The sequence below is a fragment of the Salvelinus namaycush genome, chromosome 9 (genome assembly GCF_016432855.1).
Source record: "Salvelinus namaycush isolate Seneca chromosome 9, SaNama_1.0, whole genome shotgun sequence".
NCBI lineage: Eukaryota > Metazoa > Chordata > Actinopteri > Salmoniformes > Salmonidae > Salvelinus > Salvelinus namaycush.
The window spans coordinates 4,430,418-4,455,148 of record NC_052315.1 but is presented as its reverse complement, the minus strand read 5'-3'; the positions used below and the strand labels follow the sequence as shown (position 1 = coordinate 4,455,148).

At 42.7% G+C, this 24,731-nt stretch overlaps 1 protein-coding gene across 1 annotated transcript in view; it reads right to left on the bottom strand.

Moving 5' to 3' along the window:
* Window positions 1-24,731, bottom strand: part of LOC120053637 (intestinal-type alkaline phosphatase-like) — a 48,150-nt gene that overhangs the window by 11,732 nt on the left and 11,687 nt on the right. The window contains exons 2-10 of the mRNA XM_039000790.1: window positions 19,654-19,779; window positions 18,015-18,130; window positions 17,123-17,297; window positions 9,687-9,859; window positions 8,777-8,911; window positions 6,280-6,355; window positions 5,544-5,678; window positions 1,637-1,828; window positions 1,318-1,434 (exon numbers count right to left, since the gene is read on the bottom strand). Of these exons, the coding sequence (XP_038856718.1) occupies window positions 1,318-1,434; window positions 1,637-1,828; window positions 5,544-5,678; window positions 6,280-6,355; window positions 8,777-8,911; window positions 9,687-9,859; window positions 17,123-17,297; window positions 18,015-18,130; window positions 19,654-19,779 (1,245 nt within the window). The remainder of the gene's footprint in view (window positions 1-1,317; window positions 1,435-1,636; window positions 1,829-5,543; window positions 5,679-6,279; window positions 6,356-8,776; window positions 8,912-9,686; window positions 9,860-17,122; window positions 17,298-18,014; window positions 18,131-19,653; window positions 19,780-24,731) is intronic.

Below are 24,731 nucleotides of genomic sequence, written 5' to 3'. Positions count from 1 at the left end.
GGGATAGAATGTTGGTCCCCTGGCAGGGATAGAAGGTTGGTCCCCTAGCAGGGATAGAATGTTGGTCCCCTGACAGGGATAGAATGTTGGTCCCCTAGCAGGGATAGAATGTTGGTCCCCTGGCAGGGACAGAATGTTGGTCCCCTGGCAGGGATAGAATGTTGGTCCCCTGGCAGGGATAGAATGTTGGTCCCCTAGCAGGGATAGAATGTTGGTCCCCTGGCAGGGATAGAATGTTGGTCCCCTAGCAGGGATAGAATGTTGGTCCCCTGGCAGGGACAGAATGTTGGTCCCCTAGCAGGGATAGAATGTTGGTCCCCTGGCAGGGAAAAAATGTTGGTCCCCTGGCAGGGATAGAATGTTGGTCCCCTGGCAGGGATAGAATGTTGGTCACCTGGCAGGGATAGAATGTTGGTCACCTGGCAGAGATAGAATGTTGGTCCCCTGGCAGGGATAGAATGTTGGTCCCCTGGCAGGGATAGAATGTTGGTCATGTGGCAGGGATAGAATGTTGGTCCCCTGGCAGAGATAGAAGGTTGGTCCCCTAGCAGGGATAGAATGTTGGTCCCCTGGCAGAGATAGAATGTTGGTCCCCTGGCAGAGATAGAATGTTGGTCCCCTGGCAGAGATAGAAGGTTGGTCCCGTGGCAGGGATAGAATGTTGGTCCCTGGCAGGGATAGAATGTTGGTCCCCTGGCAGGGATAGAATGTTGTCATGTGGAGAGATAGAATGTTGGTCCCTGGCAGGGATAGAATGTTGGTCCCCTAGCAGGGATAGAATGTTGGTCCCCTGGCAGAGATAGAATGTTGGTCCCCTGGCAGGGATAGAATGTTGGTCCCCTGGCAGGGATAGAATGTTGGTCCCCTAGCAGGGAGAGAATGTTGGTCCCCTGACAGGGATAGAATGTTGGTCATGTGGCAGAGATAGAATGTTGGTCATGTGGCAGAGATAGAATGTTGGTCACGTGGCAGAGAGAATGTTGTTCGCATGTGTGTTTGTCCGTTAGCCCAGGGCTTTGGAATACAAGTGTGAATCCTTAGCCCTGTGTTAACAAACGCTTGTGTGAACACAGAATAAGCTAGCTCAGCGCCAGTCTAGCCAGGGGCTAAGAACAAAACAGTATGAAAAGCACTACACTATACCACAGTCATGTACGAAAGAGGAACATGAGCACGTCTGAAAATATACATGTACATGCATGCACGCTTAGACACACACAAACACAGACAAACACACACACACAAACAATTCACATGCGCACACATTTTACAAAACAGCTACCGCCTGTATTACTTTAATTGTTGAAGTATACTTACAGTAATCCACCAATGTGATGTTTCCTCTCGTTCCATTCACATGTACATAACCAGGACCGTTGGCATACAGGATGCTAGTGAATGGCATCCTATCATCTGCCTTCTTGTGTGCCAAACCTGACACAAAATGGTTGACATAACATGACGGTGAACATTACATTCTATGCTGGACACAAAAATATATGACATTGCACCCTTGACTGTATATCTTACAGTACAGTGTACATTGTAGGACATCCTTGCGATCCTTGAGGATCTCCTAAAATATACACAGTACTATCTGTAACACACATGGGACTACGACTGTTTTGGGCCGTACCAAAGATGGGGTTTCCACGGGGGGTGTTTCCTCCGAAGGTGAAGACGTGGGAGTGGTCTGCGGTTACGACAGTGAGGGTGTCTGATTCTCTGGTGAGCCGGGAGGCTCGTTGTACCGCCCGGTCAAACATCACAGCCTCAGTCAGCGCCAGCTTGGCAATGCCATCATGGTGCCCGTGGTCAATTCTCCCTCGTAAAACAAGAACAACACAACACAGACAGAGTTGATGATTGACTCAAGGAGAGTTGATGATTGACTCAAGGAGAGTTGATTGACTCAAGGAGAGTTGATTGACTCAAGGAGAGTTGATGATTGACTCAAGGAGAGTTGATGATTGACTCAAGGAGAGTTGATGATTGACTCAAGAAGGGGGGGGGGCCTTAAGACTGAGGGTGTCCTAAAAATGGACATCTTTCTACTCCTTTATCATTGAATCCTAAATTGAGATCCTCAAAATGAACACATCTGCATGAATCATTAATTGTGAAAATTGTGTGAACATTTGAGTAGCCTATCGCAATTTAGGACCCCTCTTGAACAACATTGTTTCAAAATCAAGTAGAAGTTCACTTTGTTAACTAACAAAAAACAATTCAGCTGCCACTACAACCACAGCTGTTAGTACAACCACAGCTGCCGTTACAACCACACAACCACAGCTGTCAACACAACCACAGCTGCCATTACAACCACAGCTGCCATTACAACCACAGCTGCCATTACAACCAGAACTGTCAATACAACCACAAAACCACAGCTGTCAATACAACCACAGCTGCCATTACAACCAGAACTGTCAATACAACCACAAAACCACAGCTGTCAATACAACCACAGCTGCCATTACAACCAGAACTGTCAATACAACCACAAAACCACAGCTGTCAACACAACCACAGCTGCCATTACAACCACAGCTGCCATTGCAACCAGAACTGTCAATACAACCACAAAACCACAGCTGTCAATACAACCACAGTTGTCAATACAACCACAGCTGCCATTACAACCACTGCTGCCATTAAATCAAATAAAATTGTATTGGTCACATTACATATATTTAGCAGATGTTAATTCGGGTGTAGAGAAATGCTTGTCTTCCAAGCTCCAACAGTCCAGTAGTATCAAGCAGTGCAGTAGTACCTAAAACAATTCACAACAATACATACAAATCTAACAGTAAAAGAATGGAATTAAGAAATACATATATATTAGATTGAGCAATGTTGGAGTGGCATTAACTAAAATACAGTAGAATAGAACATAGTATATACATGAGATGAGTAAAGCAGTATGTAAACATTATTTAAACATTATTAAAGTGACCGGTGATTCTAAGTCTATGCATATAGGGCAGCAGCCTCTAAGGTGCAGGGTTACATAACCGGGTGGTAGCTGGCTAGTGATGGCTGTTTAACAGTCTGATGGCCTTGAGATAGAAGCTGTTTTTCAGTCTCTCAGTCCCAGCTTTGATGCACCTGTACTGACCTCGCCTTCTGGATGATAGCGGGGTGAACAGGCTCGGGTGGTTGATGTCCTTTATGATCTTTTTGGGCTTCCTGTGACATCGGGTGCTGTAGGTGTCCTGGAGGGGAGGTAGTTTGCCCCCGGTGATGTGTTGGGCAGACCGCACCACCCTCTGGAGAGACCTGCGGTTGCGGGCGGTGCAGTTGCCATACCAGGCAGTGATCGGGGAGCTCTCAATTGTGCATCTGTAAAAGTTTGTGAGGGTTTTAGGTGACAAGCCAAATTTATTCAGCCTCCTGAGGTTGAAGAGGTGCTGTTGCGCCTTCTTCACCAAACTGTCTGTGTGGGTGGACCATTTCAGATCATCAGTGATTTGTACGGCGAGGAACTTTCTCCACTGAGGTCCCGTCGATGTGGATGGGGGCGTGCTCCCTCTGCTGTTTCCTGAAGTCCCCGATCAGCTCCTTTGTTTTGTTGACGTTGAGTGAGAGGTTATTTTCCTGGCACCACACTCCGAGGGCCCTCACCTCCTCCTTGTAGGTTGTTTCGTCATTGTTGGTAATCAGGCCTACTACTGTTGTGTTGTCAGCAAACTTGATGATTGAGTTGGAGGCGTGCGTGGCCACACAGTGATGGGTGAACAGGGAGTACAGGAGGGCGCTGAGCACGCACCCTTGTGGGGCCTCAGTGTTGAGGACATCGAAGTGGAGGTGTTGTTTCCTACCTTTACCACCTGGGGGGGCGGCCCGTCAGGAAGTCCAGGACCCAGTTGCACAGGGCGTGGTTCAGACCCAGGGCCCGAGCTTAATGATGAGCTTGGAGGGTACTATGGTGTTGAATGCTTGAGCTATAGTCAAAGAACAGCATTCTTACATAAGTACTCCTCTTGTCCAGATGGGATAGGGCAGTGTGCAGTGCGATGGCGATTGCATTGTCTGTGGATCTATTGGGGCGGTAAGCAAATTGAAGATGATCTAGGGTGTCAGGTAAGGTGATATGATCCTTAACTCTCAAAGCATGATGACAGAAGTGAGTGCTACGGGGCGATAGTCATTTAGTTATGTTACCTTTGCTTTCTTTGGTACAGGAACAATGGTGGACATCTTGAAGCAAGTGGGGACAACAGACTGGTATACGGAGAGATTGAATATGTCCGTAAACAGTCCAGCCAGCTGGTCTGTTTATGCTCTGAGGATGACAGCTAGGGATGCCGTCTTGTGAGGAGTTAACACGCGTAAATGTCAACATTAACCCGCTTAAAATGTCTTACATGTCAAGAGTTAACACGCTTAAATGTTTTACTCACGTCGGCCACGGAGAAGGAGAGCCCACAGTCCTTGGTTGCAGGCCGCGTCAGCGCACTGTGTCGTCCTCAAAGTGGGCGAAGAAGGTGTTTAGCTTGTCCGGAACCAAGACGTCGGTGTCTGGGACATGGCTGGTTTTCCCTTTGTAGTTGGTTTTCCCTTTGATTGTCTGTAGACCCTGCCACATACGTCTCGTGTCTGAGCTGTTGAATTATGACTCCACTTTGTCTCTGTGCTGACGTGTTGCCTGTTTGATTGCCTTACAGAGGAAATAAGTACACTGTTTGTATTCGACCATAAATCCCAGTCACCTTGCCATGTTAAATGGTTTGCGCTTTCAGTTTTGCGCGAATGCTGCCATCTATCCACAGTTTCTCGTTTGGGTAGGTTTTAATAGTCTCAGTGGGTACAACATCTCCTATACACTTCCTGATGAACTCAGTCACCGTATCTGTATGTTCGTCGATGTTATTCTCAGAGGCTACCCGAAACATATCCCAGTCCACGTGATCAAAACAATCTTGAAGCAGACCACAGCTGTCATTACAATCACAGCTGTCATTACAACCACAGCTTTCAATACAACCACAGCTTTCAATACAACCACAGCTTTCAATACAACCACTGCTGTCAATACAACCACAGCTGACAATGCAACCACAGCTGTCAATACAACCACAGCTGTCAATACAACCACAGCTGTCAATACATGCTGTCAGTAATTACTGTCAAAAATTACACTATCATAAATGCAAAACAGGATGCAGCCGGGGAAATGTTTCATCTTAACAGTTCTTGTTGTATATGTAATAGTAGCCCCTGCTACAGTATGTGTTTAAATAAAGGTACTCATCTTTTACAAAGAGGAAGTAGCCTTTGGGTTTTAAATAAATGGTACTCATCTTTTACAAAGAATATTTTACAAAGAGGAAGTAGCCTTTGGGTTTTAAATAAAGGTACTCATCTTCTACAAAGAATATTTTACAAAGAGGAAGTAGCCTTTGGGTTTTAAATAAAGGTACTCATCTTTTACAAAGAATATTTTACAAAGAGGAAGTAGCCTTTGGGTTTTAAATAAAGGTACTCATCTTCTACAAAGAGGAAGTAGCCTTTGGGTTTTAAATAAAGGTACTCATCTTCTACAAAGAGGAAGTAGCCTTTGGGGTTCTTGCTGAGGATCTGAATGGCTTTCTCTGTCATCTCGACGATGGACGGGTCACGTGTGGCATTCCGGAAAACCTCAAACCTCATGTCCTTTGGCTCAAAGAGACCTGCCGCCACAAGAAGGAAAGAGAGAGGGAGGAAGAAAGTAATAAAAGAGAGAACACAATGTTGGGAACGCAGTTCACCTTTTGGTAACGGTTAATGACAGAAGTCCGTTTTTCCTGGTGAAGAAAAACTGAAGCCCCCCGTGTACGTCATCCATATTAGGAAATCATCAATTCTCAGACAAAACTTCAGTGACAGTCTTATCATTCATTAGTCAATAGAATGGCATGGTATATATAACACCAACACCTAATAACATTCATATACACTAGCGGCTAAGGGAATGTATGTTTGTGGGTGTTTGTGAGTGTGTTTGATAGTACGTGGGGCTGTGTGTAGGGTGTGCGCATATGTGTGTGACATAGAGGAGGCTGGTGGGAGGAGCTATAGGAAGACGGGCTCATTGTAATGGCTGGAATGGAGAATAAAGACATAACGGTATAAAACGTATAAAACATATGGAAACCATGGAAACCACGTTTGACTCCGTTCCATGTATTCCATTGCAGACGTTACATCCTCCTATAGCTCCTCCGACCAGCCGCCTCTGATGTGTGTGTGTGTGTGTCCATTTATACAGAATGTTGATAAAAACCAACCTACCCAGGAGACGGTCGGTAGTCTTTACATTAATCTCGTCAAACTGCTTCCTGTGCCAAACATACTGGGAATTCTTGTGCTGAAACACAGACATCAGAGAGACACAGAGGACACTGTTTGATTCAGAGCTTTATATTGACGTCATGCGATAACACAACATCAGTTGCACCTAACAATTTTTACTGGCAATTAAGTAGTAAATACAGGCCTAAGCTGTAAATTACGCCTGGCTCATGTTCAGCGGGTAACAAATGGAAGAAAACAGACTGGAACAGGATATCAACCTGGACTTAGTCACCGTTACTAGCTGGCTACCACCTGGTACTCAACCCTGCACCTTAGAGACTGCTGCCCTATGTACATAGACATGGAACAATGGTCATTTTAATAATGGAACACTAGTCACTAATAATGGAACACTGGTCATTTTAATAATGGAACACTAGTCACTAATAATGGAACACTGGTCACTAATAATGGAACACTGGTCATTTTAATAATGGAACACTAGTCACTAATAATGGAACACTGGTCACTAATAATGGAACACTGGTCACTAATAATGGAACACTAGTCACTAATAATGGAACACTAGTCACTAATAATGGAACACTAGTCACTAATAATGGAACACTGGTCACTAATAATGGAACACTAGTCACTAATAATGGAACACTAGTCACTAATAATGGAACACTAGTCACTAATAATGGAACACTAGTCACTAATAATGGAACACTGGTCACTAATAATGGAACACTAGTCACTAATAATGGAACACTAGTCACTAATAATGGAACACTGGTCACTAATAATGGAACACTGGTCACTAATAATGTTTGCATACTGTTTTACCTATTCCATATGTATAATACTGTATTCTAGTCATGGCTCATCCTATTTAACTACTGCTGTACACACCTTTTCTATTCATATACTGTCCATACACACCATGCCTTCAGACAATACTCCACATTTTGTTGTGTTACAGGCTGAATTCAAAATTGATTAAATACAATTTCTTCTCACCCATATACACACAATATCCCATAATGACAAAGTGAAACATACATAAATATCTAATTTACATCAGTATTCACCAACTCTGAGTGTATACATCTTAGAATCACCTTTGGCAGTGAATACAGCTGAGTCTTTCACGATAAGTCTCTAAGAGCTTTGCACATCTGGATTGAACAATATTTGCATGCTCTGTCAAGTCAGTTGTTGATCATTGCTAGACAGCCATTTTCAAGTCTTGCCATAGATTCTCAAGCAGATTTAAGTCAAAACTGTAGCTGGGCCACTCAGAATTTTCAATTTCGTCATGGTAAGCAACTCCAGTGTATATTTGGCCTTGTGTTTTAGGTTATTGCCCTGATGAAAGGTAAGTTTGTCTCCCAGTGTTTGTTGGAAAGCAGACTGAACCAAGTTTTCCTCTATGATTTTTCCTGTGCTCAGCTCTATTCATTTTCTTTTTATCCTCCCTCCATTTGCCGATGACAAGCATACCCATAACATGATGCAGCCACCACCATGCTTGAAAATATGAAGAGTGGTACTCTGTGATGAGTTGTGTTGAATTTGCCCCAACATAAAGCTTTGTATTCAGGACATTAAGTTAATTTCCTTGCCACCTTTTTTGCAGTAGTACTTTATTGCCTTGTTGCAAGCAGGCTGCATGTTTTGGAATATTCCTTCTTTTCACTATGTCAATTAGGTTAGTATTGTGGAGTAACTACAATGTTACAAAAAAAAATCTGTTGCAATTAGTTTTACATTGTGTGCCCGAATGAACATGACCATGAAAGTTATTTTGCCACTTTCATAAGGGAACTGGCTGAAGTTCTGTGGGGTTCAGCTTCCAGAACACTACAGTTCTGTGGGGTTCTAACAGACAACAGGTTCCAGAACACTAACACAGTTCTGTGGGGTTCTAACAGACAACAGGTTCCAGAACACTAACACAGTTCTGTGGGGTTCTAACAGACAACAGGTTCCAGAACACTAACACAGTTCTGTGGGGTTCTAACAGACAACAGGTTCCAGAACACTAACACAGTTCTGTGGGGTTCTAACGGACAACAGGTTCCAGAACACTAACACAGTTCTGTGGGGTTCTAACGGACAACAGGTTCCAGAACACTAACACAGTTCTGTGGGGTTCTAACAGACAACAGGTTCCAGAACACTAACACAGTTCTGTGGGGTTCTAACGGACAACAGGTTCCAGAACACTAACACAGTTCTGTGGGGTTCTAACGGACAACAGGTTCCAGAACACTAACACAGTTCTGTGGGGTTCTAACAGACAACAGGTTCCAGAACACTAACACAGTTCTGTGGGGTTCTAACGGACAACAGGTTCCAGAACACTAACACAGTTATGTGGGGTTCTAACAGACAACAGGTTCCAGAACACTAACATTAACACTTTAGATGTAAAGGCTCATACAATATCCCCTCAATGTGACCAACAACAGACATTATCAATGTGTACCTGCTGAGCCTTCATCCAGACGTCAATGAGGTTCCTCTTATCTTTCCGATCCCCTTTCCGGGACGAGGAAGTGGGGTACTCAGGGTCTGGAGTTCCCTTTGGTGTCATATACATCCGCCCCCCACCCAGGATAACCTGATGCACCAGATAGATACTTCATATTACTGTGTACATTCCACACACAGTAAGTAGTACAGTATTGTCCAATCCTGGTCCTGGGGACCTAAAGGTGTGCATATTTGAGTTTTTTGCCCTTGGACTAACACAGGTCAAATGCTTGATGTTGATTACTGTTACCACAGGGGGAACTGCTTTCCCCAGATTCTGTTTTCTCTATTTTCTCTCCTCCTCCCTCTCCCAAATCAAATCAAATTGTATTAGGCACATGCGCCGAATACAACAGATGTAGACCTTACAGTGAAATGCTTACTTACGAGCCTCTAACCGACAGTGCAGTTTAAAAAAAAGACTCGCTCATTCCTTGTTGAGTGCTCGGGCCCAAAACTAAAATCTGCATCCCTTTGGGACTCTACCCACTGGGCAAACCATTGGTTGGGATTAATGATATTTCTACATCATTTCAACCCGAAAAAGTCAATGTGATGACATTGAATCAAAGTGGAAACATTTTTGTATTTGAAAAAAAATCTATGTAAGGGAATTTCTGTTTTATATTTTTCACTCAACTTCACTTTCACCTAAATCCAATGACATGGTGAATTATTTTGTCAATTTCGTGTTAAATTCAGTTTAGTTGACAACTGAACCAAATCAAAAATAGTCGTTGAACTGACATCTGTGCCCAGTGGGTTAGGACCAGGTTTGGGAAATACTGCAGTGAAAAGCAATGACTGGAGATGATAGTATATATACACTGTGATACCAATAAAAGGCCTTCATGGAGACTTACATCAATGTCAACGTTGGTCACCAGCTGTGTGGCAATGTCGACACAGCCCTGTCGGCGGGCACTAGAGGGAATGTCAGCATCGCTGTACCAGCTACGGCTCACTGAGTGGGCATAGGCGGCAGCAGGAGAGGCATGCTGTACACGAGTGGTGGTCACGATGCCCACTGACTTCCCTGGAACACATATCCCATTGACAAACACAGAGGTGTACATTGTCCATATTAGGACACACTTCCACACCCTAGACATGCACACACTGTTCACTGACAGACACAAAAACAACTGATTCTACAATGGTACTCCAACTATGAAATTATATTGAGGCATACAAACATTTTAAATAGACGCTCTTATTCTTAGTGACTAACAGCATGTTCACATAGTCGGCTCAGGGTTTGGAACTAGCAACCTTTGGTTACTAGCCAACCACTAGGCTACCTGCAGCTCACAAAATGATTTCTACTTGAGTCTACATCTACAGCATGGTTACTATCAACTCAATGTCCACAAATGTCTGGGAAATTGCGTTTAAAAGTATTTTATTGTGTGCAGGTCGTTAATCTGTTTAGGAATGAATCACGGCCTTAAATATAACAATCAATGATTAACAAGTAAAAGGGTTATGGGTCTTAAAGGCCCAATGCAGCCATTTTAAATCAATATCAAATCATTTCTGTGTAACAATTAAGTACCTTACAGTAATAGATTTCCATTAAAATGGGCAAAAATGGCTTTTTAGCAAAAAACTATTTTTCAAGCAAGAAATATGCTACAACTGCCTGTGAGTGGTCTGAGTGGGGATGGGAAAAGGGAAAACTAGCTGTTATTGGCAGAGAGGTTTGGAACTCTTTTTGTTATTGGTCTATTAACCAATTTACCACATGGTGATGTCACCATGGAAAGCCGAAACTCCCACCCAAGCTAACCTGCTGATTAGAAGGTCCTGTGTCGATTTTATTTTCAAACAACAACTATGAGGAATTTGTTCACACTTTTACAGTGTTAGTTTCATCAGCTGTTGTAAAATATAATATAAAACACAGGAAAAATATATAATTTTGACTGCACTGGGCCTTTAAGGGTTACTTAATATCAGATTATCGTTTTACTCCCAGACACAGTAGATAATGAGTTGAGAACATTGCACTTTAGATAACCTTGCAATCCTATCATCCTCATCTATCTATCTATGGTGGAGTGTGTGAGGGTGTGGATACAAGATATATATAATGATAGTGAACCTTGACCATTTGTAAGCCCCGCCCCCTTGGTTACTGTTGCTACCTCAATCAACCGTTTCAATTACACTTTGAAACTACTGGAGAAAACTCCACTCGATGAACTCAAACTGTGTTTTTGACAATGAAATCAAACACAAACTACCCCTTGCTAATCTGGAGACTCGCTTTTGTTGAACTGTCATTAAAACTGCTTGACGGTAAAATTGGTAAAAATATACCTGGTTAAAATCAAGTTTGTAGTCTGGCTAGCCACTGGATGGCTCAATGTATTGTCAGCGTGCAGTCAAAGCTACTAACCAATTTTGGAACTAATTAGTCATCTAAAATCATATCCTGCTGTCAACAGTAGATGAGAGTTGTATTCATAATATAACGTTGGCTAACTTAGCTAGCTAACATGCATTTGGAGAAAACAAGTTATATTAACTGACTAGCTAACGTTAGCAATGGTGGTCAATGAGACACTGAGACTAAGACAAGACCAAGACTGAGAGCTAGCTAACCAGCTACCAAACAATGCAACTTCGCATCATTTTCTGATTTGTAAAATACTCCATCAATAGGCTCTGTATTTCAGGAATCACAGTCGTGACTACCCCTGGTGCACAGTTCAATTATTTAGCCGTTTAAGCGATACATTTTTTCATGAAAAGACTCTGCCAGTATGACTTTTGCCATTGTCCTCGTTGGCTTCCAATACGTTTGAAACTTAATGGTGGAGAGTCGACTTCAGAAGAGAAGATTCCTCGACTCCTTGACAACCGAGAGTCAGAGTCGACTCCAAAAGTCCTGTCTAGGCAGCTAGGCTGACGTAGGTTACTGGTTATCCTTGAATATTTTGGTAAGTAGAGATTATAAGAAGGCTCCATGTGTATTGCTAATCAATTACCCAGATCATTAGGGTTAGCATTTTTTTACTCTTTAAATGGTAATTAAGCTAGTGAGACACACAGTATATATACAATACCGGTCAAAAGTTTGGACACACCTACTCATTCAAGGGTTTTTCTTTATTTTTTACAATTTTCTACATTGTAGAACATCAACACTATGAAAGACATCAACACTATGAAATAACACTTATGGGATCATGTAGTATCCAAGAAAGTGTTAAACAATTTAAAATATATTTTAGATTCTTCAAAGTAGCCACCCTTTGTCTTGATAACAGCTTTGCACTCTTGACATTCTCTCAACCAGCTTCAACTGGAATGCTTTTCTAACAGTCTTGAAGGAGTTCCCACATATGCTGAGCATTTGTTGGCTGCATTTCAGTGGTAGAAAAAGTACTAAATTGTCAAACTTAAGTAAAAGTAAAGATACCTTAATAGAAAATGACTCAAGTAAAAGTGAAAGTCACCCAGTAAATATTACTTGTGTAAAAGTATAAGTTTTAAATATACTTAAGTATCAAAAGTGAATGTAATTGCTAAAAACACTTATGTACAAAAGTAAAAGTATAAATCATTTCAAATTGGTTATATTAAGCAAACCAGACGGCCCATCTATTTTTAAATGTTAAAAAAATATATTTTCCTGCTAAGCATTCAAAATGTAATGAGAACTTTTAGGTGTCATGGAAAATGTATGGAGTAAAAATAACATTATTTTCATTAGGAATGTAGTGAAGTAAATACTATATAAATAGTAAAGTACAGAAACCCCCAAAATCTAGTTAAGTAGTACTTTGAAGTACTTTTACTTAAGTACTTTAAACCACTGCTGCTTTCCTTCACTCTGCAGTCCAACTCATCCCAAACTCATCCCAAACCATCTCAATTGGGTTGAAGTCGGGTGACTGTGGAGGCCAGGTCATCTGATGCAGCACTCCATCACCCTCCTTCTTGGTCAAATCGCCCTTACACAGCCTGAAAGTGTGTTTTGGATCATGTTGAAAAACAAATGATAGTCCCGCTAAGCGCAAAACAGATGGGATGACGTATCGCTGCAGACCGCTGTGGTATCCATGCTGGTTAAGTGTGCCTTGAATTCTAAATAAATCACTGACAGTGTAAACAGCAAAACACCTCCTCCTCCATGCTTTACGGTGGGAACCACACATGCGGAGATCATCCGTTCCCCTAACAATTATTATTTTATTTTTTTGTGAAAGAGCAGTTGGAAACAAAAATCACAAATTTGGACTCATCAGACCAAAGGACCGAGTTCCACCAGTCTAATGTCCATTGCTCATGTTTCTCTGCCCAGGCAAGTCTCTTCTTATTGGTGTCCTTTAGTAGTGGTTTCTTTGCTGCAATTCGACCATGAAGGCCTGATTCACGCAGTCTCCTCTGAACAGTTGATGTTGAGATATATCTATTACTTGAACTCTGTGAAGCATTTATTTAGGCTGCAATTTCTGAGGCTGATAACTCTAATGAACTTATCCTCTGCAGCAGAGGTAACTCTGGGTCTTCCTTTCCTGTGGCGGTCCTCATGAGTGCCAGTTTCATCATAGCGCTTGATGGTGTTTGCGACTGCACAAATTTTCCAGTTGGTGGTTGAAGATATCCCTCTAGTGGTGTGGGGGCTGTGCCTTGGCAAAGTGGGTGGGGTTATATCCTTCCTGTTTGGCCCTGTCCGGGGGTATCATCGGATGGGGCCACAGTGTCTCCTGACCCCTCCTGTCTCAGCCTCCAGTATTTATGCTGCATTAGTTTATGTGTCGGGGGGCTAGGGTCAGTTTGTTATATCTGGAGTACTTCTGTCTTATCCGGTGTCCTGTGTGAATTTAAGTATGCTCTCTCTAATTCTCTCTTTCTCTCTTTCTTTCTCTCTCTCGGAGGACCTGAGCCCTAGGACCATGCCTCAGGACGACCTGACATGATGACTCCTTGCTGTCCCCAGTCCACCTGGCCGTGCTGCTGCTCCAGTTTCAACTGTTCTGCCTGCGGCTATGGAACCCTGACCTGTTCACCGGATGTGCTACCTGTCCCAGACCTGCTGTTTTCAACTCTCTAGAGACCGCAGGAGTGGTAGAGATACTCTTAATGATCGGCTATGAAAAGCCAACTGATATTTACTCCTGAGGTGCTGCACCCTCGACAACTACTGTGATTATTATTATTTGACCATGCTGGTCATTTATGAACATTTGAACATCTTGGCCATGTTCTGTTATAATCTCCACCCGGCACAGCCAGAAGAGGACTGGCCACCCCTCATAGCCTGGTTCCTCTCTAGGTTTCTTCCTAGGTTTTGGCCTTTCTAGGGAGTTTTTCCTAGCCACCGTGCTTCTACACCTGCATTGCTTGCTGTTTGGGGTTTTAGGCTGGGTTTCTGTACAGCACTTTGAGATATCAGCTGATGTACGAAGGGCTATATAAATAAATTTGATTTTATTTTATTCCATATTGACTGACCTTCATGTCTTAAAGTAATGATGGACTGTCATTTCTCTTTGCTTATTTGAGCTGTTCTTGCCATAATATGGGCTTGATATTTTACCAAATAGGGCTATCTTCTGTATACCACCCCTACCTTGTCACAACACAACTGATTGGCTCAAATGCATTAAGAGGGAAAAATTCCACAAATTAACTTTTAACAAGGCACACCTGCCAATTGAAATGCATTCCAGGTGACGACCTCATTAAGCTGGTTGAGATAATGCCAAGAGTGTGCAAAGCTGTCATCAAGGCAAGGAGTGGCTACTTTGAATAATCTAATTTATATAATAGATTTTGATTTGTTTAACACCTGTTTGGTTACTACATGATTCCATATGTGTTATTTCATAGTTTTGATCTCTTCACTATTATTCTACAATGTAGAAAATAGTAAAAAATAAAGAAAAACCCTTGAATGAGTAGGTGTGTCCAAACATTTGACTGTTACTGTAATTGTGGCAATAATTTGTGTTTAACATACAGGTAACTGCCAAAATAAAGGAAACACCAACATAAAGTGTCCTGATAGGGTCTTGGGCCACCACCAGCAGCCAGAACAGCGTCAATGCACCTTGGCTTAGATTCTACAAGTGTCTGGAACTCTATTGAAGGGATGCGACACCATTCTTCCACAATAAATTCAATCATTTGAATGTATTTTTTATGGTGGTGGAAAACGCTGTCTCAGGCACTGTTCCAGAATCTCCCATCAGTGTTAAATCGGGTTGAGATCTGGTGACTGAGACAGCAATGGCATATGGTTTACATCGTTTACATGCTCATCAAAGCATTCAGGTACCTCTCGTGCCCTGTGGATGGGGGCATTGTCATCCTGTAGGGGCGTAGCCATGGTAGCCAAAAGAATGACCTGCCCACCATTTGTTTTACTTGACCATGTGTGGAAGCCCCTGCTTTCAGTATATTGTACTTGGTATCTCTCATTTACTCAAGTGCTTCTTTTTTTTGGCAGTTACCTGTATACTGTCTTCATAGCCCTTTCCTGAAGTCAATGACCAAAAGCGCCCCCTTCAGCCTCATGGCTGAAATGTTATTATTATATTTTAGAAATTCATAATTAATAAAGATATATATTTATTTTTTTACTGCGAAAATTGTGTGTTGCTATGTCAAACAGTTTTGTTATATTTCAGTCTTCTGTGATGTATATAAAAGGTAATATTGGGACGCAACCTCTTATTCTGACATGGTACAGGTATCATCTTTTTTTAAAGCCCATAACCATGTGTGTGAGGTGTATACTTTTGTTTCAAAGTAGATTTGTTAAAGACTACCAAGAAATACTCTGTGTGACCCTGGTGGCAGGTAGCCTGGTGGTTAGGAGTGTTGAGCCAGTAACCAAAAGGTTGTTGGATCAAAGCCCCAAGCTGACAAGTTAAAACTCTGTTGTTCTACTCCTGAGCAAGGCAATTAGCCCCCTGTTCCCCGCGCGCAAAAGATGTGGATGTCGATTAAGGCAGCCTTCCGCACCTCTCTGATTCAGAGGCTTTGGGTTAAAATGCAGACGACACATTTCAGTTGAATGCATTCAGTTGTACAACTGACTAGATATCCCCCCTTTCCCTATACAACTGACTAGGTATCCCCCTTTCTTCCCCCTTCATTTAGCCCACCGCAGTAAAAGGTTAAATTGACAGTTACAGAGGTATAAATATCATACCATATCAGTAACTTTTTTCACTCATCATTATTCACATTTCCTTCATGATTATCCGTAACCGTGGTAGCATCCACATGAATGTAGAAGTGTTCAGAAACACATTATATTCTTATTTACAATAAAAGTGACTCCATAATGACACAGTACATTATTTACCATTCATTCTTATTGGGCATAAAATAATCTGAAACACAAACAAAACAAACAGAAAATGCATCCAACGAGTTTGTAAAATCACAAGCTTGATGTAATCATTGCCAAGAATTTAGGACCAAATACTAAACTTTTGACTACTTTGATACACTGTAAGTGAATTTGTCCACATACTTATGACACCTTTAAATGGGGGGACTAGATACATCAAGTGCATTCAATTCTAAAGGTCAAACAGATATGTATGAAAATCCCCTCAAATAAAAGGTGACATTCTGTACTGTCGCCTCATATTAAAACATCTCAAATCCAAAATACTGGAGTATAGAGCCAAAGTGAAAGGTTTTGCTTCACTGTCCATGTAAATAAATGTATGTAGTGGAGCGTATATGTAGATAGTACATTTTATGTTTAGGTTTCAATATATCACAAACTGTTTCTGCATATTGGTTAGTGATTTGGAAACTTTAAAACTGTACATCTGTCTATTTATCAAAAGTTACTGACAGGAAGCAGTGACAGCATAATTTTCAACTTATGTTTTCAATAGTATTCAACTTAATCAGGTAAAAAACTGCTGAATGAGTCCAAAAAAGTGCTGAGATTAATGACTTTTGATGATATACCAGACATTGTCTAAACAGGTTTGCCATGTCTACGCTGACATTGCAGCTGTAGCTATTTTTAGCTCATTTTGGTCCAGTCTTGTCAAATTGGAGTCAGAATTGAGAGTGTTGACTCCAACGACTCCGATACTATAGCTACAAACACAAAACAGGTTAGCGACAGTTGCTATCCACCGGAGCGTTGCGATTGGTTTTCCAAAATGTTTGGGGCGGGACTTAACGAAGGGTCAATTGTGTAATGGAATGTGTATGGGGTGGCTGTGGATGGGTAGTGGAAGTGAGCATTTGTGTGTTTTTGTTTTTGCTTGTCTGTATAAAATGAGTGTGTATGTGTTGCGGTACACCATACCTTGTGCTTTGGCGCGATGTAGCACGGAGTACACTTCATTCCCAAACGTGGTGTTGCACTCGTAGGCCACTGCATTGGCGCTAAGGCCCACTGTCTTAGCGTTAGCCTTCACTCCGCAGTGGTACGCTGTAGCCGTGCTAGCGCTGTCTGCTACCTGCTTATCAACACTGTACGTCTGTATGGCACAAAACAAACACATACACACTCAAATTATGGGGCATAGCGATACATAAGTACTGGAACAACCTTTCCCCAACACCTAGGAACCTCGCCAAGAGGCTTAGAGCTCTTTGCGTAACAGCTAAGCTGCAATAGCTACTAAAGTCCAAAGTCCGAAGTCTCTTCTTGACTCTTAAACACTAGTTTATAAGATAACGTACAACTTTGCAGTCTATCTTGGGTTGGAATCTTAGGGAAACGTTAAAAAAAAAAAAAAAAAAGGAGGGGTCATTGAGTCCCTGTAAATTACATTATTTTCTTTGCCATTCAGTGCACCTTATCTGATGAATGTGAGAGAAGCTGGAAAGGACATCGAAGAGACCGGAAATTCTTATCAAAATGTGTAGAATTCAATGGAGAATGAAAAGATTTTGGAATTATGTTTGGCTAACTTCTATCTGACCATAGACCTAAATTCTGTGTTTCCTGCTTTCACCACAATGGTTGCATTTAAATTTTAATTGTCAAATTCAACTTAAGCTGTGTAACATTTTCTTACAACAACACCAAGAGGACTGTACTGAGCTGTAGTAGGGTGAAATACGACAAGATACAACATGTCAAGAGAACAGAGCATGCAAAACATCTTCCTGAAATGAAACCAAGGACTGAGTGAATTGAATGGATGCATAGTGAGAGGTTTAGGGTGAAATAGTGCAGGGTTCCATCCGACCTTAGAGAGCGCAAGGTAAGGGAAGGTATCCATGGCGAGCACTGTCTCCTCCCCCGACCTTCCGTCCATCTGGCCCCTCAGGATGCGAGCCGCGGACACAGTGGACACACCCATCCCTGAGTGACAAATGAGATGACAATGATGTCATCCTCCCTCATTAATGTGCTCTAAGACCAAACACAACGTATTTCCTAATGTTTTTAATTGAGAAGCCTCTTATATTGATACAATTCTATTTATACTGAACAAAAATATAGACGCAACATACAACAATTTAAAATATCTGAATTACAGTTCATATAAATAAATAAATGAGGCCCTAATTCATGGATTTCACAAGACTGGGCAGGGGCGCAGCCATGTGTTGGCCTGGGAGGGCATAGGCCCACCCACTTGGAAGCCAGACCGACCCACTGGGGATCCAGTCCCAGCCAATCATAATTCGTTTTTCCTTACAAAAGGGCTTTACTAAGAACCTTGGCGTGACCTCGGACAACACCCTGTCGTTCTCTGAAAACATCAAAACAGTGACTCGCTCCTGCAGGTTCATGCTCTACAACATTCGTAGAGTACGACCCAACGTCGTACAGGAAACGGATCAGGTCCTAGTTCAGTCACTTGTCATCTCCCATCTGGACTACTGCAACTCGCTGTTGACTGGGCTCCCTGCGTGTGCCATCAAACCCCTGCGACTTATCCAGAACTCTGCAGCCCGCCTGGTGTTCAACCTTCCCATGTCACCCCACTTCTCCGCACACTCCACTGGCTTCCAGTCGAAGCTCGCATACACTATAAGACCATGGTACTTGCCTACGGAACAGCAAGAGGAACTGCCCCTCCCTAACTTCAGGCTATGCTCTAACCCAACACCCCAACCCGAGCACTCCGTTCTGCCAACCTCTGGTCTCTTGACCCTCCCACTCAGCCCAGTCCAAGCTCTTCTCTGTCCTGTCACCCCAATGGTGGAACTAGCTTCACCCTGAAGCTAGTACAACAGAGTCCCATCTTCTGAAAACATCTGAAACCTCGTCAAAGAGTATCTTAAATAACCCCCCCCCCCCCCCCCCCCCCCCGCAGTTTGTAAAATGACACTCACATTACTCTTCACTTCAGACTAGCTCTAACTTTGCTAATGTCTACTTTATTGAGGAAAAATGTATTTACTGTGACTGTAATGTGCCTGTGATATGTGGATGTCTCACCTAGCTGTTTTAATTAAGATGAATGCACTAACTCTGGATACAAGCGTCTGCTAAATAACTCAAATGGCAATGTAAATGACTCATGAAGGAGAAGAAGGAGAAGAACTTCCTCATAAATATCACAAAATAGACCTTTTCATGCAGAGTAGAAATTCTGTCAGCCAATGACAGAAACACTGAGACCTTGTGTCCCTCTAAGTGTGCATCTCAAAGCCGCTCTACTCTCTTTAAACCACGTTCGTTGGATGCACGCCTGGGCCTCGATAACTACAATTCCAATTATTTATCCAACAGTATTCCTCCAGTTTTACTCCTGTAATTGACAAAGAAATCCCTGTGCTAGATAGTGAAGTGGCTGTGCTCTGCAGTGCCAGATAATGCCTTGCTTTACGTAAACACCATCTGGTTATCGTATGTCTATGGTTCTGCCTCTTTACCGTCCCCCAGGAAGAGGATGATGTTCTTGGCGCGGTGCACTCGGGGGCGGAGTCTCAGCGCGGCTTGGAGTGTCTCCTTGGCCTGAGCATTCCAATAGGCTGGGTCCCTCTCTTTCTCCTGCTCCTCTATATGGAAAAAAAAACACAAAAGCACGTTACAGTTGAGACAATTGAGTAGACATTTTTCCTAGGGGACTTGGGTTCTGAGGAGGCGTCAAAAATGGACAAAACCAGTTAAGAAACACCTTGATGCCTCTCAGTCTCAGAATAGTGGCAACAAACTGATGGTGTGAGGAAGACTGCACACAAAAACAACAGAAAGACAAACAGTCCATCCATCCCGTTGTGTCATAACAATTTACATAAGCTGGATCTGACACACACACACACACTTTCTTTCTCTCCACTCACACACCTGACCACAATTACCACAGCTGAGGTTACCTGTGAGACGAACCAAGCCTAAGGTTACATGTGAGATGACTTTAAAAAGTTCACAGCCTCACAGTCTAGGAGCTCAGATGCAATAATTTAATAACCACCGTTTCGACAGGCAAGCTGTCGTCATCAGGGTAAAATACCTGTAAGACAAACCACGGCTGAGGTTAACTGTGAGATGAACCGCGGCTGAGGTTAGCTGTGAGACTAACCGCGGCTGAAGTTAGCTGTAAGCCCCATCCATCCGCCCGTCCACCCAGACCCCTGGTAATATTACCGGCAGTGACAATGCCACTGCTGGGTCCTGAATCCTCACCTTCAACTGTGACAGTACTCCCGGTAACGGCAAGCAGGAGAGAGGCCAGGAGGAGAGGGAGCAGCCTGAAGGCCCAGCTCTGTGGTGATGCCTGCATTACTGGCCTGGAGGATGGAAAAGCTGTCCCACCGACCCACACAGCACTCAGGAGGAGAGGAGAGTGTACCGCCTTTTAAAGCTCAGGGTGTGCTGTAAGCAAAGGGCCCTAGCCAGCTCATAGGCTTAGGCAGAGTGAGAGAGAGAGAAAGGGGAAGCAGGGACCACACAAGACCAAACTCCTCCAGTATCGTTCCACACTCAGAGGAGCCCCTCTCTCTTAAAAGGCTTGCCCCCACCCCCCACCCCCCTCTCTCTTCTCTCCAGCTCACTCTCTAAAAATGTGTATTATTTAAAATGGAAATGTTTCTTTGATGTGGGAAATGCTCTAATGTGTATTTTTATTACCCAGTTAATTTAACAGAAAGGAAAAATGGCTGCCCAATGTGTGTTGGCATTGACGTACTGTAGTGCAAATCATAAATTACTCTTTTCATTTCTTAAAAATGTGAGAATGTACAATTCCCCATTCTTATTCTTGGGGATGTTTTATTGAGTCATGATCTGAGCTGTGCTTTTCATGTTGGAAAAGGTTCAAATTTCAAATTTTCTTTCCTTTAAAGGGGAAATTCACTCCAAAACAATGTGAAATGTGTTCTTTGCATGTAAAAGACCTTCTACCGTACGGTAAATAATAATCCAGAAATGTTGGCTGTTTTTGATGGGAAGTAATGGGATATAAAGTGGGTTGCATTTTTCTTCCGTGAGGTAGTGGAGACTGCCTGTGGTGTTAATAAAATAAAACATCACACAAAGACAACAGTTAGTGTGTGAAACGAGGTGACGGGAGCCAACATTGTTCCTCCTACAACCACTGACTGACTCCAAGGTTTGGGTCTTGATGTTGAATGTCGAATGTTGATGTGAAAAAAAACAAAGGCTTGTAGAGGGGACTGCATCCTGTTATTCCTGTTGCCATGAGAAACCTCTGCCATGTCGCCAGTGACTCACACGCAGAGTAGCAGATTGTGGTTAGTCACGTGTACAGTGTGCCTAATCAAGAAGAGGAATCAGAGCAGAGGGGCATCACATGATTTGGGTAACAGCACATATACCACCATGGAAACAGAATAACTAGAATGGGGGAAATGTTTAACCTTTATTTAACTAGGCAAATCAAAGCTCCATCACAGAACATTGACTTGAATGGGGAGGATGTCTGTTCAAGCAGTGGTGTAAAGTACTTAAGTAAAAATACTTTAAAGTACTACTTAAGTATTTTTGTGGGGTATCTGTACTTTACTTTACTATTTATATTTTACATGGAGTGTGCGACTTTCTTTATTTTGCATAGTTTATAGTTTATGCGTCGTTAGTCAGCAGCTCCACACAAACAATTTTTTCTGGGTGTGCGCCAGCTCATGTTTTTTAATCTACTATTTGTATTTTTGACAACTTTCAACTTTTATTTCACTACATTCCTAAAGGAAATAATGTTATTTTTACTCCATACATTTTACGTGACACCCAAAGTACTCGTTACATTTGGAATGCTTAGCAAGACAGTAAAATGGTCCAATTCACGCACTTATCAAGACAACACGTGGTCCTCCCTTCTGCCTCTGATCTGAAATCACTAAACACACATGCATCTTTTGTAAATGATGTCTGAGTGTTAAAAATAAGAAAATGGTGTCGCCTGCTTTGCTTAATAGAAGGAATTTGAAATGATTTACACTTTTACTATATTTGAGCAATTACATTTACTTTTGATACTTAAGTATATTTAGAACCAAATACTTTTAGGCTTTTACTCAAGTAGAATTTCAGTGACTTTTACTTTTACTTGAGTAAATTTCTATTAAGGTTTCTATACTTTTACTCAAGTATGACAATTGGGGACTTTTTCCACCACTTCAAGTCATTCTATTTCTACGTTGCACCAACACCAACCAAAATACCAGAGCAGACACGAGAGCCTCTGAGCTTGTGGAGGCAAGTCTGTCTATTATAATGAGGGATCTGTCTCTCGACTCTAAAAGGAAGGCTGGTTTATTTAGAGAGAGTTGCTGGGTTTCCATCAAGACAAGTGGAAATACCACAAGATCTGCCGGTCTTAACACAGCTTCAACTTCCACCAACAACTCACGTCTGTAAGTTAATTACTTACTTAAAAAAGCGTGTTTTAACAGGCTGAGTTTTCCTCCTAAAGCACAGAAGAGTACGGCAGTCACCAAATCTGACTTCTTCAGCAGATGACTAATGAGTTACTGTGATAATTCTATCATGATGAACTTGTCAACATGCTCATGCTCCAAGACTCTATTACTGTGGAGAGTGACAGAGGGGAATGTCATGGAAACTCACTTTATTATAACCCTAACCCTGTGTACACCATTAAACACTAACCCTGTGTACACCATTAAACACTAACCCTGTATACACCATTAAACACTAACCCTGTATACACCATTAAACGCTAACCCTGTATACACCATTAAACACTAACCCTGTACACACCATTAAACACTAACCCTGTATACACCATTAAACACTAACCCTGTATGCACCATTAAACACTAACCCTGTATACACCATTAAACACTAACCCTGTACACACCATTAAACACTAACCCTGTATACACCATTAAACACTAACCCTGTATGCACCATTAAACACTAACCCTGTATACACCATTAGAATGTACCCTGTATGCACCACACTAACCCTGTATACACCATTAGAATGTACCCTGTATGCACCACACTAACCCTGTACACACCATTAGAATGTACCCTGTATGCACCACACTAACCCTGTACACACCATTATAATGTACCCTGTATGCACCACACTAACCCTGTACACACCATTAGAATGTACCCTGTATGCACCACACTAACCCTGTACACACCATTAGAATGTACCCTGTATGCACCACACTAACCCTGTACACACCATTAGAATGTACCATGTATACACCATTAAACACTAACCATGTACACACCATTAAACACTAATCCTGTTAACATCATAAATTGGTACCCTGTATGCACCACACTAACCCTGTATACACCATTAGAATGTACCCTGTATGCACCACACTAACCCTGTATACAACATTAAACACTAACCATGTACACCATTAAACACTAATCCTGTTAACATCATAAATACTGACCCTGTATACACCATAAATATGTACCCTGTATACAGCATTAAACACTAACCCTTTTAACATCATAAATACTGACCCTGTATATACCAAAAATATGTACCCTGTATACACTATAAATATGTACCCTGTATACACCATAAATATGTACCCTGAATACACCATTACACACTAACCCTGTATACACGTGTGAAGTGAAAGAGGAGGGACGGTGAGTGGAGGGAGGGAGAGTGGAGGGAGGGAGTGGAGGAAGGGAGAGAGGAGGGATGGTGAGTGGAGGGAGTGAGAGAGGAGGGACGGTGAGTGGAGGGAGGAAGAGAGGAGGGAGTGAGAGAGGAGGGACGGAGAGTGGAGGGAGGAAGAGAGGAGGGACGGTGAGTGGAGGGAGTGAGAGAGGAGGGATGGTGAGTGGAGGGAGGAAGAGAGGAGGGAGTGAGAGAGGAGGGGCGGTGAGTGGAGGGAGGGAGAGTGGAGGGAGTGAGAGAGGAGGGACGGTGAGTGGAGGGAGGGAGAGTGGAGGGAGTGAGAGAGGAGGGACGGTGAGTGGAGGGAGTGAGAGTGGAGGGAGTGAGAGAGGAGGGACGGTGAGTGGAGGGAGGGTGAGTGGAGGGAGTGATTGAGAGAGGAGGGACGGTGAGTGGAGGGAGGGAGAGTGGAGGGAGTGAGAGAGGAGGGACGGTGAGTGGAGGGAGGGAGAGAGGAGGGACGGTGAGTGGAGGGAGGGAGAGTGGAGGGAGTGAGAGAGGAGGGACGATGAGTGGAGGGAGTGAGAGAGGAGGGACGGGGAGTGGAGGGAGTGAGAGAGGAGGGAGGGAGAGTGGAGGGACGGTGAGTGGAGGGAGCTGTGCCTCACAATTAATACAACACATGATCAGTGTAATCAAATACCTATATTATTTTCAATTTAAGCCTAGCCAGAATGCAGTAATAATGTAATGGGCCTACAGCTTACTGCACAAACGTCATTTGCTACAGAACTGTTTTTAATTGGTTAATGTTGCAAGTCATTTTGAAAAAAATCTGAGCGGCCTGCATTTTTACTCAGAAAATGATCTTGACTCAAAAAAAGGTTGGTGACTACTGTTCTACAGTATTTATAATCTCATTAGAAT